The 20065-nt window shown below is 37.9% G+C and overlaps 1 protein-coding gene across 3 annotated transcripts in view; it reads left to right on the forward strand.

Annotated features, from left to right (window-relative positions):
• The window catches only part of LOC140666545 (uncharacterized), a 92092-nt gene that overhangs the window by 38764 nt on the left and 33263 nt on the right, over positions 1-20065 (forward strand). Inside the window, exons 1-3 of one of the 3 annotated variants that reach the window (XM_072893831.1) lie at positions 311-921; positions 10565-10884; positions 19706-19861. In XM_072893831.1, coding sequence (XP_072749932.1) covers positions 10645-10884; positions 19706-19861 — 396 coding nt within the window. In that variant the 5' untranslated portion in view covers positions 311-921; positions 10565-10644. Of the gene's footprint in view, positions 1-310; positions 922-10564; positions 10885-19702; positions 19862-20065 lie in introns of those variants that run through there. The other 2 variants (XM_072893829.1, XM_072893830.1) reach the window with 2 other exon arrangements.

A 20065-nucleotide genomic window follows, 5' to 3' on the forward strand; every position in this document is an offset into this window, starting at 1 on the left:
AAAAATAGAAAAAAAAAAGAGAGATACGGTCACCGCTGTTCTGCGGGGTGAGTCCTTCCACGATTCTCGATTGGGATATTGACGTACCTGCGATTTACGAGTCGCGGCACACTGGATACGGCAGACAGAGAGGTCAGCGCGGGGTGTGCGTACCGAGAGAAGGAGAGAGAGAGAGAGAGAAGGAGAAGGAGAAGGAGAGTAGAAAGAAAAAGAGTGCCAGGAGTGGCACAAAGTGGGAGAGAAAAAAAAGGAAAGAGAGAACGAGTGTAAAGAAGAGAGAGAGAGAGAGAGTGAGAGTGAGACGACGAGAGACAGGGACGGAGGGATAGAAAGGCGCAGGGACGAGTGAGCGAGAGAGAAAGAATGATATCCTAAAAGGACGGAGAGAAGCAGTTGAGCGAGGGAGAGGGGGGAACAGTACGAGCGAGCAACGCACTGGTGGCAGAAAGACGGACGAACGAACGAACGGACAGACAAACAGACCGACAGACGGACGGACGGACGCTTCCCCTCCGTTCTCGCGCTCGCGCCAGTCGGTCGCGCGTTGCCGAGCTAAGTGGATGGGTTGCGAACGCGCTCCCGTTGAAAAGTTTCCCTTGCTTGTTCACCGCACGAGAGAAGGAGAGAGAAAGAGAGAGAGAGAGAGAGAGATCTCTCTTCCTACGTACGCATTTACGGTGTTAACTTTGTGGTAAACACGCGCGCCGCGTTTCATCCTTTGTATTATTTATACAACGCTACTGCGTAATTTGTGAGAGGAAGAAAGAGAGAGAGATCGTCACTTCGTGCTGCCCGGACGTGTGTCCGACGAAATTCGAAGGGGATTATAAGGTGCATCGCGAAGTGTGCGCGTCATCAGACGTAATCAACATATCCTCGTAAGGAAAATTTTCCTCGCACGGAGCTTAAGATCCGCGAGAGGTGAGTACTCGAAAAAGTGACGAGTGTCTTATGATCGTCAAGGTCGTGTTTCTTTTGTTTTGTTGTTTATCGACGAAAGGAGCCGGGTTTTTCCTAGAGTGAATAACTGTTGCGCGTCTATAAAAGCCTTTACGTTCATTCGGGATATACAAGTCCATCGTTGTTCTGAGCGTCTCGTCAGGAAGAAGAATAATCGGTGCGGTTCTCGTGCGACGAAACAGCGCGAAGCGGGATGTTTCATCCAGCCGGGATGCGGCTGGAGCTGTCGGGATTTCGACCGGATTTACCCCCCCGCGCCATTTTGAAAATGGGCTGCCGGAACGGCAATCGATATAGCAGACACGGCGCCAGCCGCATCGAGCGAGAGGAACCTCGAGGACACGGCGTTCCCGCTTGTCCTCGGCAGGCGCGTCCTTCCTGAAGACGAGCCTTCGCGCTTCTCGATTTGCTTCGGAGATCGAGTCGAGTAGAGTCGAGTCGAACCGGCAAAATCTTTGCGGAATTCACGCAGGCCTTTGTGCGTGAACGAACGAACCGACGAACGATCCTTTAGAACGGACCGACCGGTTGTTACGCCATCTTGATTCCGTGCCCCACCATCTGCTCGATGGTGGTCTCACTTAACCCCCGAACGATCGAACCTTACATACGGTACGCGCGATTTTCAGCCGACCTTTTCCGCGCCTGAAATCGCGCACTCGCGCATACCTGTGTCAGTATTTTTTATCGTGTTACCGACATTTCGAATTGTTGGGCGGGGAACACAGAATGGCTCAAGTAATCTTCATATTTCTCCCTTCCTTTCCCCTGAAACAAAGGACAAATTTTTTGACATTGCCTAATGCGGGAAATCTAATTTTATATATTTTAATATCTTATCGCAGTGTAATAAACGTGGTGTGTTACACATATCAATATTCTTACTACTTATTAATTTCTTATGTTAGATTAATAAAATTCCTTAAATTAATATTTCAATTAATTGTTAGTTTAATGACATTTTATGATGCAGAGAATCAAGAATTAAGAATAAATACTTTAAGAATTTTCATTTTGAATAATTGAGATAAAATAATTGTCGTCGAAAGAGAGAGAGAGAGAGAGAAAGAGATAACAAAATGGTTATTTAAATTTAATTGTTTATTTATTGTGTGAAATTATTTTCATGAACCCGATAAACTTTTCGTTCATTGATCTGTTCTTTGTGATTAATAGAATTAAAACAATGAGAAAGAAAGAAGGAGAAAGAGAGAAACAAAAAAGTAATAATACATTCTTATAAATCTTGGTGTTTTCGACGCGATGCGTTTGTCCTCTTCTTTTTTTTCTTTCGTCTTTGTGTCGATTTTGCATAGCAAATCTCTACCTGACCTGACCTGACCTGACCTGACCTTGATGCGCACTCAATGTAGTCGAGACTTCCACGATTGTTGTGTCATTCTAGAAAAAGTCGGTTCCAACAAGAGAATATAAATATAAAATATGCCTGATCACGGTTATAAAGATAACTGTGTTAAAAATATTTTTTACAAATTTTCAGTACCATATTTTTCTCGATTTTTTAAAAAAAATCGTGCTTGTGACAAAATATTATTATACTTTGATTATTCAATGTTGACACTATTTTATTTTTGCGTCGTATGAAATCACACGTTTGATAGTCTTACATTTTCTATATTTCCATATATAATTATCTTGGAATAAAAGTCATTAATCTTAGAATACTAACAATTTTTTAGAACTTTTTAATACGAACATGAATGACTTTTCATTTAGAGATATTTTTAATCTTACAAAATATTCTGAGAAAAATCACATTAATATTTTAATTATTTTAAAATATATTAAAGTCTTTGTTTAGAAGTTCATATACATATATACCTTCAGTAATTCTTTAGATTAATAGAATTCCTTAAATTCATATTGTAATTAATTGTTAGTTTAATGATGATTAATGATGCAGAGGATCAAGAATTAAGAATAAATACTTTAAGAATTTTCATTTTAAATGATTAATATAAAATAATTATCGTCGAGAGAGAAAGAGAGAAAAGAATAATGACGGTTATTTAAATATAACTATTTACTTGTATCCTCATAAAAAAAAAATTTTTAATAATTTCTTAAATAGGATATTTTATTCTAAAAAAAAATTTGAAAGAAACTTTGAAAAAATTTTAATAGCATATTTAGAAGAGCGAAAGTCTGCCAGGCACTGTTATGTTTGAATTTACTCCTGGGAAGATTTTCACCCGTGCTAGTAATCCAGGTTTAATGCAAACTTCGCGGAGATTTATGCGCGATGAGAATGGCTATGCGCGTCTTCTCTTGATGAGGGGGGAAGGGGAGGGGGAGGGATTAGCGCGCGGCATTTGCGCGCGACCTGCATCGACGCACCTGCACCTGCGCCGCGTGCATACGTTGACCGGTTCGCTCGATCGCGGCTCCGTCAAACGTTCCTCTCGCGCGAATGCATTGCCGCTCCTCGTTGCAACGCGCCCCCGGAGGCCCTCTCCTCCACGCGGGCCCCCTCAGCCGCGAATACCCCCCCGCTCCCCACGCTTTCCCCTTCGCTTCTCGCAATCGGCAGCAACTAGTTTCAGCAATAGCGGCGGCTCAGCGCTGTCCACGCGATAACGGGTCGTTAACTTGCCCACATCTGCCTTTCTCTCGGTGCACAGGCTCTCCGAGGAAGAGAGGCGGCTTATCCTCCATCGCGCATTCAACGCTCGACGCGATTTCCCGGTTAAGATCTCGAACGCGATCTTCGCGTTAGAGGCACAGAGAAATGTGTATATGCCTTTTTAATGGTAAATGTAATCATTCTATTCGAGATCGTTTATTCGTCGAATATCCTCCGTTCGATGTAACGTAAACGTAAGACGAGAATGCTTAAAATTTTGCCGGATGTTTTTTTTTTTTTATTTTTTTATTTTTTTTTTATTGCTCTTCGTCTGTCGAAAATTGTCGGGGATGAAGTTTATCAGTATCGTTTTTAAGCATTGCTATTTTATCGCGCTAACCTACTAACTCATTCTTTTTCGCGGTTGCAGCGAATCTTCCTATTTTGTCGTTTACGAGCGCTTTTTACGATACGTTTCCTGGAACTTTCGCTCTCCTGGTCGCGTTCTGGTCGCGTGTTTACACGGGCTTAGGGAGGGAGGAAAGGTTGCACGCGCCGTAACCGGGTCGAAAATAGACCTATACAGCGGTTTCGGGTATATGTATGCACGCGTATTTTTCAGACCCACTAACTTTCCTCGTTTGCCCTTATGACGGCCGCCGGCTTTCAGTAACAGAGTACGACACGTGCGCGCACGTATCTGTTGACGCATGCGAGGCACACACTCACATACGGACTCACGGTGGTTGGCGATGATGATAATAGTGGTGGTGGTGGTAGCGGCTCTCGACATCTATTCTTCCACGCGCTACATTATTCTCAATTTTGACAACGGCTAGGCGAGAGAAAGAGCAGATGTCTTTTTTTCCGGGAACGAAATAGGGTCAATACAATGAGATAGAAGAATAAGAGACGAGGAACAAAAACGAAGCGTAAGAATACAACCCGCGCAGTAGTAGTATGTCTATATTCCTAACTAATCACAATGTCAAAAGTGTCGTTTCAATAGACAGAGGTTCGTCTGTTCTTTATGACATGCTTTCCGCGATTGATGTAAATTCTTCGAGTCATTATGTTATTTTTAGTAGGATATATCTGCTCTCTTTTTTCTCTTCATTAACTATTTTTGTATCTTAATGTATGGTAGCCCCTATCAGGCCAAACTGTCGAATTGGACGTGTCAGGCACAGGGAAATAATGGCTGATTGATTGGACATACGGTTACACAACGACGTACGCATACATACGTAGATCTTGTGCTCGTGGGAATTAGGGGACAAGCGTACTCTCGTGCGATGTCGTGGAAAAAGAATTTTTTGTTTATCGTGGAGAGAGTGCGTGTGTCATTTGGATCACCGGATGAGTCAGCGGATGTGACAGCGACTTGACAAAAGTGTTGAGTCAGTTTGCGGGGACAACATCGATCTTAAGTTTATCCTCAGGGATAGAGTATCTTTATTCACACATATTCTTGTAAATTTGATTAAGATGATATTAAAATTATGTACTGTATTATTAACTGTCAGTTTATAAAAAATTCAGTGCTTCATAGTTTTACGTATGTATCTAAATTATAAAAAAATTATTGGGCAATTAATTTGTACAATACAAATGAACTTACACAAGCTTAACGAGCAAAAAAAAAAAAAAAAAGAAATTCGAAGAAGCATGAATTCGAAGAAGCTGAAGAAAGAACTTTGATCGGAGACGCGGTGCATGAACAAGCGAGTCATCAATGTCTATTTATGCACCTGCGTAGCCTTGAAATCGCCGCGAGATATCCAATTTTCCGGTTGCTTCTCGTCATAGTTTCATTATGATACCATAATAGCCCGTCCCGACTGTTCTCTCCTCGGCACATCGCTTATCATTCGCGTTATCGCCGCCACGGAATTCTCTCACACATCACAGTCCGACGGCGATCGTTATGTCCTCGTTAACGCTTTAATAGATGGCATCGACCTCTGAATGCGCTTATTAATCAATTGAGCGATACGACCGAAAGAAATCTCGGCGCTCATTATTATACATACTTCCCTCCGCGCGTCCTTTGTCCACTCGAAACGAAACGGATAATATAAAGAGAGAGAGAGAGAAAGAAAGAAAGAAGGGGACGTTATCATCGTCGTATACTTAATTTCGCAAACTCCTTTCGCGATTTTTTTTTTCTGTCTTTTGTCTGCCGCGAAATCGCGATTGCCGCATCGGAAGGATCGCAAACATACTCTTTGAGTATACTTGCAAATGATGCGCTGGCAACAACTTTAACTGCATATTCAACACGCCTCCTCGCGTGCGCATTTCCATTTTCGCGGCCTCGAGCAACGCTATTTCGCAATGCGCGCAGGAAAACTAATAATTTGAAGAAAAAAAGGCTATAAAAATCATATCATTTTGTCGCGTTCTTAATCTGTATTATAAAATATTACTTTTATATTCTTTGTATTTATTTTTTTATTTACTTACTTTTATTTCTATTTTTCCGACATTTTAATTCCTACTATTTATTTCATTGTTATTAAGTGATATATTGCATAAAGGTTGGATTACAAAATTTTAATATAGTTGTGAATGTTTTGCTGGCAACACTGTAATATCGTTTCGAACGACGGAATTTTGATGTTATCAGTCAGTCCGTGAGTGAATCAGCAACAACATGCTTTGTTGTGTTTTCGAAGAATAACTTTATATGTATAATGTTTTAATTATGTTTGAGAATAATATTATTTGCACAGACGGCGATTTATCGAATATATCCAAAGATACTGCACGGTAAAAAAGTTTTAAAATAAGAAGAGATGTATGTTTAATTATCATTACTCTTACGCAAGACAATCTTGCGACGTAGTTCCTCTCGAGGATGTTATTAAGCGTTCTGCTCGATAATAGCGCGTGAGATTGTTAAAATGAAAAATAAGGTGCGCCAAAGATAAAGAGAGAAAAAATGTCAAGTATGAAAGTAAATAAATAACAGAGAGATACGCACACACAGATTTCATGTTGTATATCAGTGGAACCTCTTCTCCACAGATGGGCTAGAAAATATATTTACGGTAAATAAATTCCCTTTCTCCATCTCTATTTTTATCGCGGGAAACTTCGAACCGAGAGAATGTGTCACGAATTATGAAAGTGGTATTCGTTCTTATATATTTTCCGGAAACGCGCCGCGCTTATTTGTCCGCTACACATCGCATTTTATCTCGAAGCACAGAGCTGACAATGTCACATGTTTGTTAGGTTAAATATAGCGTCACGATATGCCTTCGTGACCTTCCTCCGTGACCGGAAATTCGCAGTTCAATCATAACAATAAACGTAATGTTGATAGAAAGAAAGAGAAGATTTTTCAAGAGAAAAGTATCGTTGCGGTAGGCTGAATTTTCCGGATCTGTCATTTCCCACGTTTTTTTCGCCCCCTTGTCAGATCGACACGTGTGATCAGTCTTCTGCTCGGCTCTTCTCGAATACATTCTAGCGAGAGTTATTTCTCACTGTAACGACGCGTTACGAGATACACGAGGAACCCACGTGGTGTACACGAGCGATATGGAATAACATAAATATTTGTCGAAACCCTTCCTGTTTAGCTACCTAATATATTAGACGCTAATTATACTTTCTATTTTTGTCACGGTTCCTCGATGATTCTTCCAACGTGTACATAAAACTTGCAGGAGCCACACTCGAATAAATTTATCATGCAGGAGAAGAGAGAATTATTTCGTATCTTTCATTATTTTTGTTAGCTGCTGAAGTTACGAATTGTTCCGCTGATTCGATGATCCAGGAGGAAATGGGGATGAAACGAAGCGGAATGTGCAAAGCCGCTCTCCCTCTCAAAAACGTGGCTCGCTTCCTTTGTGCAGACCTATTACAATTTGTTCCAAAATTTCGCTATGGAGGGGGAGTTCGTTAGTCCATAAGGGTAGCATCGCGCCCCATTAATTCCGGAACCAAGTCGACATACAATAATAGCGCGGTTCTATTGTAAAATTCTTGTCTAGGATAATTTATTTCGAGAGATCGTTATCTACTATTTACTATATTTTATATAAAAATCCTAGCGAATCAATCTATCGCGTTCAACATCTTTCGTTCGTTCGTCACTAGAGTTTCGTACTTTTTTTATTTCAGACTTTGTCATCGACTGGGAAACGCTGACCGTGTCAAAACCACGCGAGCGAAGCGAGGATTTCTCTCGTAGAGGTGACAATATTGTGTCATCGTGTTTCCGGCTTGAGATCCGTCACCCGGTTAGGTGACACACAGCTAGACACGCATGCGTGACAGCCAGTGCACTCAGCAAAGTGCAATGCACCGTGAATAGACTGCCTAGAAACAAATGCCATTATGTAGTGACAGTGATACAGCCGCTTTGCGGTTTCGACGCGTGCAGTTCCGTTTTGTTCTCGCGAAGCGCGATCCGATCGTTACAAGAATCAACTTACCTCGCGTATTCCGTATTCTCGTCCCTCAATTAGCGATGAATATAACTGTTCCTTTGTGTTCGTATTGACTGTTCGTACAGCGTGATTTAACTATGACGTATAACGCGACGAATGCGCGTTCATTTGGAAAACGAACTGCCGCTACAGGAAGCAAAAACCAATTCTGTTTGCGCGATAAAAATCGAGAATTTTTCGCTTGCTTAATGGAAATTTATCTTAATGAAAATTCCGAATATATGCGTAAAAATTGAAATATTATCGCATTCTCGAAGTATCTCGCGTAATCGGAACTTTCTAAACGGACTCTCTCTCTAATGAATCTATAAATAAAAGTGAGGATATAGAAAGAAATAAATGATAATGGCGAAATATGCCACAAGAAAACGTGACGGTTCTGTAACACGAAGGCTGAGATATATTCACTGCTGGAGAGTTGTTGATTTTTATCTTAAACATTAACATGAAATAGACGAGAAACGTTTATAAGAAAACGTTACATATGCAGGTTACGAGATACTATATATATATATATATATGTACATAGTAAGTGAATTTTATATTACAATACGACTATGTATACAAAACTGTACACGGTTTACTTTACTTTAAAACAAGATGAAAATACAATGTAATGTAGATGTAATGCATTTATTATTTTAATTATCATAGTTGTATCAAATTACTTAATTTATTTTAGAAAAATATCTATTATATGATGTGTAAATATATGAAAGCCTTTATCGTGATGAAACAAAAAAGTAATTTAATTGTACTAATTTTTATTAATGAAAATATATATATGAAGATTCTTATTCTCTAAAGCATTAATGTTTTAATTAGAATTTAAAAAGAGACAAAAATCTTGATATCTGCATATAAATTTTTCTTCATTACAAGCGATTATGTATATTATGAAAACACATATATTTGAATGACAAATTCTTATTTTATTCTTTACGTAATTTCGATGGAAAAAAAAGAAAATTAATTAGCGAATTTGCGGATAAAGTTTATAATTTATTTATCCTGCTGCATATCTTCATATTTTATATTCTAGGAGAAATCCTGTGCAGTTTTCGATCATTCCTCTTCGATTAGCACACAAGAAAACGTACTCCGTCGCGACTGCAGATGCGTTACGCATCGCGGACGTCAGCTGCTCGTAGCGCGTATGTGCATGCTTGCACACGTCGTAAGCCACGTGGTCGTTTAAATACGCGCTAACGCTAATACGCGCGCAGCAAACGAGCAGTCTCAGCTAGTCTGACTTTTAACGCGCCTCTTAGTCACGCCGTGCTAGTTTTTCGCAGCCGTTCCCTCGGTACACCACTCGTTTCCGCTTTCGTTCGCAAGCAAAGTTCGTACCGTTATCCGCAGGTTTGTGCGCTTCTCGATGAGAAAACTTTTCTGTTTTCTTTTTTCCCCGAGAATAATTAAACCCCCAACGTGCAACGATACGTACATTTCTGTTCTCTTTGTCATTAAATTGATAACGCAATCAAGACAGTTTATATACTTTTTCATCTGCGATATGTTTCAAACTTAATATCTCTCTACAAATGTAGTATCTTTGAACGAAAAAAAATGTTGTGAATTATATAGTTCGAAATTAGCAGATATTTAAGCAACAGGGTAATTTTATTATTATTATTATTATTATTTGCAATATAACAGTTGTATTGCGTATATAATACGGTCAGATAAAAAATAGCTTTGATATTGTAAATAAAAGTTCTTTCGTGCATTTAGTAGTGTTTTCCATATTCTTTTCTTCGCGTTTTAACTAAGCATACATAACGGACAGGCAAATTCTTGAGTAGGACAATACCTAGAGTTGTTTTCCAATGAAAGAATGTATCCGTTGTACTGTTCTTTGTTTTCTCAGATTGTACGAGTCTTTCATATGGTTATAATCGTCATCTCGTAGCATTATCTTGATGCTGTCATGTATGTTTATGAGCGAGTTTTTAAGAAGAGATATTTTTTACAAAAGATAAGAAGAGACTTTTCATCTCTTTTTTCGCTCTCTTGAAATCGACATGTACGAATCTTCTTCGCTGCACCTGCGCGTAAATCCGCACGAAAGTCGCAAGAGACACGCCCATATATAATATATCGATAAACATAAATCTCTCTTTTATCAGATCAATCTGGCGCAGGTGATCGTATATTGCGCCGTTTTTACGTCAAACCGCGATCGTTGCGTTTCAGATTCGCTTGCCCTTATAAACCAGATTCGCCGACACGAATTCGAGTCGAAGGATTCGAACGGGTATCCTCTCACAGATCTCCGATGTATCTGTTACGGTGAAAGTTGCTCCCGCTCCTCGACGCAACTTATCCGCGCATCGCAAAACGGATGATCTTATCCGTGACGAAACCGTTGCGAACAGGACGCGTGTGCGAAATCTGAATAAACTCAAATTATCAATTTTAAGCTTTCTCGCTGTTCATTAATTTTATTACAGTATGTTCTAAGAATCGTATATTATATAACTTTAGTCTACGTCTCATACGTTTAAGAAAATGTGACCAAATATTTTAATTTACTCCGTCTTTATGATTGCAGAAAAGAATTTAGCTGGACCACCTGGTACCCAGAAGGCAAGTGAGATAAAGACAGGTGGCACGAGAAGGTAAAAAGAAACCATGGGTGCGAGACAGAGCAAAAGGTCTGTAGATATAACGACGACGCCGAAGAAGGAGGGAATACCCGTCGAGGGAGGCGTCGTCGGAGATGCGGCCGCACCTGGCGACGGTAAGCTGGAAAGGATCGAGGAGGCTGACACGAAGCCTACCACCAACGGCATAGCACCGCATACGGATACTGCCGAGGATAAAGAAAAGGACCAAGACGAAGCTACCGAGAAGGAGAAGGAGAAGGAGCAAGTGAGTACTATTTAATAATTCCTCGCATTTTGTCGACTTTTCAAATTTTTTTAAACCGAAATGTTATTTTCTCAAATGTCATTTTAAAAATAATTTATATTTATAGGCCATATATATTTTAATTTTAATAAAATATATAATTCCATGTGTTTGTATATATTTTTTAAAATGGTAAAAATTCACCGAGAATCATCGTAGAGATCGCGTATTTTCAATTAGTTATTTTTTTCGATTTAAAAGTAATATTGACGATTAAAACGAATGAAGTTTGACTTGAGAGTCCACCGAGTTTTGTACATATTATTTTAAAATCATGTCAACCATTAAGGTCAAGTGTTTGCACAGGTAATTACCTCGATTTCAGTTCGAGCGATATAATCATATTTGCGTTTCAAGTTCTGCTCATACCGATGATTTTCCATTACGAAGCGCATATTAATGCTTTATTAGCACACGTACTCATTATTAATGAGCAAGTTAGCTCGAGGAGACCATACATTGAATTTCCGGCTTCGGTGATTATATACGAACGTCGAGCGCCGGATTGGCAACGAGATATATATTTATTACCCAATCACCTTGATATACGTATACATGTAATATATATGTATACGTAATGCAGTGTTGTACATATTATTATCTTTTTTGTGTCCCGGGCAAATTTAACATGTCTAGATAACGTTAAATGACACGCTTCTCATTCGCTCTCCACGAATTGACATTTTCGAATCGCGTTCTGGTGAGTCACTCACTCAATTGTCGATCAATCTTCAATGATCTCGTTCTCTTGAATTACGCGAACGGTTGCTAACAGACGCCTGCTGAATCACTCGTTCATTCGTAAAGGTCTCATAGGTAGATCTCCGAAGTTTATCTCGCCAAGACGATTCATCCGACGTAGACAGCGAATCATTAATCTTAATCGATTCGACGAAAGCGACGACGCAACGTTTTCTTCTCGCATTAGCGATATTTTTATCATCCTTTATGAATCAGAAATATCACGTGCGTAGAATAATAAAAAATTTTTTTTTTTTCTTTTTTTTTTCTTTTTTTTTTTTTTTTTTTTCTCCTATGAATATGTATGTGTGTCTACTTTTAAAATATTACGGACATTTTTCAATAATCTAAGATGTATGTTCTTTATCATATCGTTATAAAAAGATTACCTAGCATTTCCTGAAAGAGTACTGTACAAATGAGACTTTATTTGGTACGCGAATACGTCAAGTCAGGATGTTCAGATGAGTTGACTATTCTAATCTAGGTGAGAAATGCTCTACTTCGCTTGCTACTGAGAGCAAACTACTTTTGATAATGATCGATTTCCTGTTCGTACGAAGTTATAACTCATGAACGCGAAACTCGGCACACTGAACCCTCTTCGCATTATCATTACGTCGTGATCGCTTCAATGATCGCTCAAGCGTGCGGCTTTGATGGCATGATAATCATCGTGGCATTACATAAGATGCGATATGAACGGAAAGCGGGTACGTTTATCGAACCACGATTTATTGCACATCACGCGTCAACAGATTAGCGCTTTTTATTTACATCGTAGAGACCAGCTAAATAACACAGGTAATCTCTGTTGGTGTACATGTTTGACTTTCATTCGAGATGCGTCTAATCCGTTAAATTATTTTTTCAATTAAATTATATTTTATTGTGATAAGATAAAACGTAGATATGTTTACATGCATGTGCGATTGCGATGACATAATCTCGACTTATTATATTATAAACTTCAAATTCTTTATGACTCGTGCTTTAAAAAAAAATATTTAAATTATTATAAAATAAAATTTATAAAATTCTTAATTTACATTTCCAATTTGCAAAAGTCTAATTCGAAAAAATAGACAGCAAATTTGGGCAGCGCATTTCATGACGTATGAATTACCACGTGTCAAGTTTTCGGATCACTCTCTTTGAGTCGAATTTCATAAATACGCGTGGCGGTTTTTATATCTCTAAAGAAATACTTTCTCGCTTAGATGAAACTTGATATTTCCCCGATTGAACAAGCCTGGCGGCAGCTGTCACACACTAGATACGACATACGGGTGAGAACGCATCTTACCACCCCTTCCGCTCCTTCCTTTTCATTTCCCTTTGAAGTCATTTCTGTTCCTTTTTCGCTCTCTCGTTTTCTGCGCTTTATGACAGTTTAAGGCGTCATTTACTGCGACAATCTGAACGAACATTTCTTTTTTGTCATAAACGTTTTCCGTCTCGAAAGAAGAGCGTATTTTGGTCAGAGCAATCTCTACGTTAATTAATAATTTCTTGGCAATATTTTATCTAGATATATTTCTTTTTACTTTTTAATAAATAATCACAATATTAATATTAAATTAAAAAAGTAAGATGTGACTTGTATTTTTTTACATTTGTATAAATTGCGTGTAAATAAAATTGATACATTACGTTGAGTCATGTTTTCCCGTTATCGTATCATCGAGGGATTTATGCTTGTGTCATGCGTGTCGAATCGATCGCTTTCTTAGAACGATAGCGAATGCTTTATTATCGGTTTAGTAAATGAAATCTCACATTGCGCTATAATCTACCGTTTTCTGAATCGAATTTTTAAGTGCTCGCCGCTTGAATATTAGAAGCGTGGGATAAAAAAAATTGTGCTGCGACAGGAGATTAAGAATTGAGGTAGGTCGCGCGCATCGCGGTGTTCATTGAATTTTTGACAAAAAACGAGAAGATCCCGTTGACTTCGCGTCAGCGCGTGTAAATGTACACTTGTTGGTTGACTCGTCCGTTCCCGCGACTAACTGTACGTGTCTCGGGACTGGCTTCTTATGGGACATACCTAACTGTCCCATACAAATAAATCTCTGCCTCCTTTTCCCCTTCGCGTTACTATTTCGCAGGTATCTCAATCGCATCGAATACGCGACCGATATCATTGACCCTCATCACGTTACATCGTTGATTTCACAAGCGAATCTTCTCATTTTTGGATTTTTGCGAGTTACAAGTCCCGTTAACGAAATGTTTACGTAATAATACCACATTGAGACAATGCCGATAAAAATAATTTAATTAAATATATTATAAATCAAATGGTCGCTCGATTTGACAAGTTCTTTTAGTTTTCTTTACCTCCTTTGACCCACATTTGGATTTAGATATGTCAGTCGTATTAACATGACATCGTTACCTCGATACCTTCCAGACACTTGTCGTTTTCCATCGATTGCACTAAAGGACACACATGCCTGCATTACGATTCTTGCGGATCACGCGAGTTTCTCGAGTGGCATGGTTTGACACCCGAGATTATACTTGAATCTCTCATGAATATTCATCAGCTGCTAGTGTCTATACGTCTGGCAACACCTTTATCCGCGATCTTACAAAATCTTGAGGCAGGTGCGCATGCGATTTAAATACTCAAGAGTTAACCCGCCTGTCTCATTGAACACCTGTCTTTAATATACCGCGTTGATAACGATGAACCGAACACAATGCTGTTCAGTCGTTTTTTATTTTCTCTTTGAATAGGAATTTGCGATACGATCGTGCGCACGTAATTTCGCGTAATGAAGTATAGCAGGACACGCTTAAGGAGCATGGGAAGTCGTAACAAGCAAGAATTGTGCGAACCATGACCTTGACCATGATATACTTAATGTGACGCAGATGGATTACTTGAAACCGCGATAAAAATTTTTCATGGAAAAGAAGGACAGTTTGTATTTCGTTTTTTATTAAAAATATTTTATGAAAAATAAGAAACTGTTGTAATAATATATTAATATTAATTTTTTATTTTTGTTGACACATTAATAGGCATTAATAGGTTGTCAAGGATCGCATATGTGTAATATATTACATCTTGATACATTATAATTTACAAAGTATGTGGAAATCAGAGAAAATTTATAAACTTGCAGAATGTAAAGCAACCTATAATTTAATTTGTAGACTTAAAATAATTTATCATTTATTGATAAAATTTCAATCTATTAATGTCTATTAATGTGTCTTGTAATACGACAAAAATATAAAGATTATATTACTAGATTTCTTACGTTTCATAAAATATTTTTAATAAAAAATGAAATATAAACTGTTCTTCTTTTCGCAGTAAGATGTTTATCCAGTCTATCAGTCCTCTCCCTAAATGATAAATCAACCGAACGATATCATATGGAAATGAAGCGAAGTATTTCATTAAGAATATAATTAATACCGCGTGAACACACGATGGTATCTCAGCATCGCGCGTTTTGTCGATGAATCATCGTATATAACTCGCGTACATAGCTCGAAGACGCGAACGTGCTTTATTAATTAACACGACTCGTCTGTTTCGCTGCCATTTAATTACAGTTGTTAACCGCCTGAATTCCTATGAATTTCCTTTGTCTACCATTGTCGCTATCTGCTTTCGCGGTCTTCACTGACAAACACGATTTCTCGATTAAATTCTTAATTAAATGTTACGGTTTTTAAATACCGGTTTTTCTTTGGAAGCGTATAATTTTTCACACCTTCCGCGATCGCGTGGCATTTTTAAGCGACAGCATATCAGCCTAGTTGAAATTATACGCGCCGATCGCGACAACGATTACTCAACGCTCGGGAATTTGTTGTGGAAACTGAGATGCAGAACAGGTGTACGTATGCAGATGCGATGTATGCGATGCAGAGGAATTTATTGCAAAAAATCTTGCACGCGGTTGACCTTGGTTTAAAAATCCTCTGCGTTTCCGTGAATTTCTTCGTATTCTAATATTGTACGGTCGGTTGCACCGCAAGGTTGCCTCCCTCTCGCTCATATCTCCTCCTACTCGTGTCGTATCTTTGAATATTAATTAATGATAAACTCGCATGGCATCTGAATTCTGATATATCTGATATACCTCTCTCGACGAGGCTTTCATTATTATTATTTGCTTGCGTCTGCCGCAGAAACCGCGCGCGGAATCTTAACTGATTATTTGGTTTTACGAAATGCGATATTAAAAGAATGCAGTTGAAAAACAATCACGTGATTATTTGATCGATCGTTATATGTTCCACTGCGATTTTAACTTTTGTTGTTGTTTATATAGCATAAAAAACAATGTTCATTATTATTGAACCTTTTAATTCAAAACTTTGTTAATATTTTGTTTACAATCGATTCGTATCTGCTTTTTATTTTTGATAGGTTTTTGTTTTCTGTTCGTATCGATATATAAAGTTTTGCGGTAACCTAACCATCGTACACTCGTGCGGAAACATTTATGCCGAAGAGTACTTCGTTTACACTATACACGTGTACTTCTTTTTCTCCTCAGTCTTCTCTCGCTAGATACGATATTGCGGGGCTTTTCGCTCCTTGCACGTCTCGCGAATGCTAAAATAAGCCGATATTTACATAATATAATGCGCGCAAAATGCGTGTGTGTGTGTGGAGATTCGCCTGGTTTTACCGGCACATCGACGAAGAAACGGCGACGCGAGGAACGAGATGAAAGGGAAAATGACGTTTCGCAGAGATGCGGCGTTACTTGTAATCGAATGTGACGGCGCGTCGCGCCTCGCGCCTCGCTTGGTCCATTGTATAAATCAGGAAATCCGCCGTCTAACGCCCACGTTCGATTCATATCGTTCTTAAACGCGAAGCCGTGTATATGTCGCTTGATTGGTCGTCGCGCGTGTTGTGTTTTATCGCACTGCGATGCGTTTGCATTTCATATATGTGCGTGTTGTATCGGATAAACGTGCGGAATTGTTCGCGCGTATTTGCATCGATAATAAAGTGGCTCGAAGTTTATGCAAGTTCAGTACTAATTGTATCTGTTTTGTTTTATTTATTTTTTCAACTTTTTCTTTTGGTCCTGCTAGCTTAATATTAAGTTGGCACCGCCACGATTTTTTCTCAATTGGCATGAAGTACAAAATTATTTTTGGCGGTACAAAATAATCCATTAGGTCCTGCCAGCTTAAGAGAGCTAATTTGTATATTATTATACGTTTAATCTGAAAATGATTGGAAAATTACATTTACATGCAAATCGGAGGAAATCTGAAAACGTATGATGCTAAGTATGTAATTTTTATGATTTTCATCGTATCTAGCATCTAGTTGCGATTCTTATTTCGAATATATCGTAGCAATACTTCTCGCGATTTCCATTTAATATTATTAATTATTAATTTTATTTTTTTATTACGGGCGATACATATTTCTCTAATAATAATCTTTAAATATACCTTAGATGTTTTTTCACACTTTGAATTTTTCGCGGATTGAGATGATGTAATATATTAATCATTTTCAGATTGAGATAATACGAATCGCAGGATCGAATGATAAAGCGAAAAATTTTAATACACTCATTTATTAATAAAATTAATTTGAAACTCGAGAACGAAAGGGGTTGTAAGTAAAACTAGTTTTACAAAAGAATCAAATAGGACGGGAAGGACCGCGCCGCGGTCCTTTCCCCCACTATGTCCTATGCCGTGTCTTCCTACGTCACGCATACCAAGGATACAAACAAGGACGCGTCACTATTTTTTGCAAAGGATCTTCGGCATACCTACGTATATTATTTTATAGGCATAAGGAATTTGTTATCTTACATCGTCACACAGTGTTCGGTGCTCGACCTTTACAGACGTAGCGCGCTGTTGCTCTTGCCATATGTACGGCGACATTCGAAGGAATAGGTATGCGTACTTCGTATATACCGTATCATTCTTTAAAATACGATTAGCTAATTATAATCTTTATAATTAGCAATTGTTAACATAATTGATTAACTCTTATGATTAACTACACGTAAGAATATCAGCTCTCTTAAGCTGGCAGGACCAAATCAGCAAAATCAAATGGGACCTAATGGATTATTTAGTACTTATTTTGTACCATCAAAAATAATTTTGTACCCCATGTCAATTCAGAAAAAATCGTGGCGCTGCTAACTTAATATTAAGCTAGTAGGACCAAAAGAAAAAATTAAAAAAATAAATAAAACAAAACAGATACAATTAATACTGAATTTGTACTAATTTGTACCACGGAAAATAATTTTGTACCCCGTGCAAATTAAAAAAAAATTGTGGTCCTGCTAACTTAATATTCAACTAAGGTATAATGAAACTCGAACAAATAGTTTTGCGTTACGAAATAACTTTACTATGTAAAAGCGTGGATAAAAATAGGCTTGTCTTTGCAGTTTCTAAAAAGCGTTTCTTAACGAAGTTTTTTTTATCTGTCTGTTCAAGTTACAAACGCATTGTTACAAACAGATAATTACATATGTTAAGTGAACGATCACGTCATCACTTTGGTTAACAGAATTACCTTCTTCGTTCGAGTTTTTCTTATGAATTTGCGCGAGAATTCTTGTTTGTCACTTTTAAACAATATAGGAATAATTTATGCTATTGAGCCAATAATTATCGTATATAGTTCTCATGATAATAAATCATTCATAGTTAGTTAACGGAATCATAGTTCGACAAGGTTTGTCATTCAATCCTTTGTAATTACTTATTCATCCAGTTGTACTTGAATGGTATATACATTATCTGTGTAAAGATTCCGAGGACTTTGGCATCCGAAATCGAATCAAATCAATTCTGACTTATCGCGTAAAGGAGAGCCAACGAGGTGCTTCTCGTCGACCTGTATTTTTTTCTTGGCAACTTTGGTAAGCTGCGCACTTGGCCCATAAGGTAAGAGAGGAACTTGTCAAGGGTTTTTCAAAGAACCGAAACAAAGAGGCCCCTCGTCGTTGCATGGCGCACTTTCCGGGAAAACTAACACGTTTCACGAAAGTTTGATATTATTTATAAGTGAATGGATACCTCCGGGCACTATGGGAAAGAGTTAAACGACTTCATTCCGGAGTAGCTGCGGCACTTCCGGACGCAAGAGAAACTTTCAAAAAGTATACAAGTATCATCGCAGAAACGTATACGCTTGCGGGCATTAAAGCCTGGTCGTGTAATCAGTTTTGCTTAACTATAGTTTGCTGAAAATGGAAATGAGATTTTCGATATCGCGTAGCTTCGAAATTTCGATATAAATTAGCAACGTTTAAATTTCGAAGTAAGTTTGTGAAGAACTGAATTAAATTTGTTTTTCATTTATATCATTGCTCCTATTACGAAATAATACCATCTCGATTTTTAATCAACTTTTTGACGATTGAGCATAATCCTATTTTTATCAAAACTTTTGATAATCTTTTTATATTTTATATATTATATATATTTTATACATTTATTTTACATATTAATTTATATTCAATTTATTAATGATGACAGAATCAAGTAAACGAAGAAGAAAATGAAAAATACGATTTTAGAATAATGTAGAAAATACTTCGATTTTGCAAAAATAACTTTAAATATATATTATATAAAAGGGATTGAAGAGAGATGCGTCGAAAGTAAGCCATCAACTGAATCGTAATACTTGAGTGCTATCGTTTCGCATAAAATGGTAAAACTCGAAAATATTGTCTTTACAGGAAGTGAATAGTATTTACATTATGTTGATTTACGACGTAGGATTTATGATATGGAATATACTTTATGAACAGTACTGTGCGTCTCTTTATTTTCTCATCTTCGTTTATGTTTTTCATGCATGAAGAAATCTCTGATGATGATTCATGCTATTCCTGTTGATCGATTCTGATAATGCCGATGATTCACATTTATTGTGTTTGTGAAACATTCTCTTCATTATTTTTAAGCATTGAAAGTAAATTTATCGCTCATGGATCTCATTATAGTTTATATATTTTAAGAAACGAAATTTCAAGGTAGATTTATCTCTGATTTTTAGCAGCCGCAGGAGGAAGAGGTAAAAGCCGAGGAGACGAAGCAAGAGTCGTCCGGAGAATCTCCTGCAGAGGTTGCGGAGGTCACGACGCCCACAGAGGCCACCCCTGCCAGTCCGAACACTGCCACTCCAGACAATAAGGAAACCAAAAAGAAGGATAAGGTAAGGCGATCTGCGTCATATTCGTATATCAGTGTGCATTAATCTGAATTTAATTATCTGTATTTTAATGATACATAAATCTGTGTGCGTCATGTTTCGGAACGTATTAATATTTATATTAATCGAAAAAATTCCAAACATTTTTCGTTTCCGTGAAATGAAAGCACATAATTACGTACAATGAGTTTGTCGATTACTAATAAT

The sequence above is a fragment of the Anoplolepis gracilipes genome, chromosome 6 (genome assembly GCF_047496725.1).
Source record: "Anoplolepis gracilipes chromosome 6, ASM4749672v1, whole genome shotgun sequence".
In the NCBI taxonomy this organism is placed as follows: Eukaryota; Metazoa; Arthropoda; class Insecta; order Hymenoptera; family Formicidae; genus Anoplolepis; species Anoplolepis gracilipes.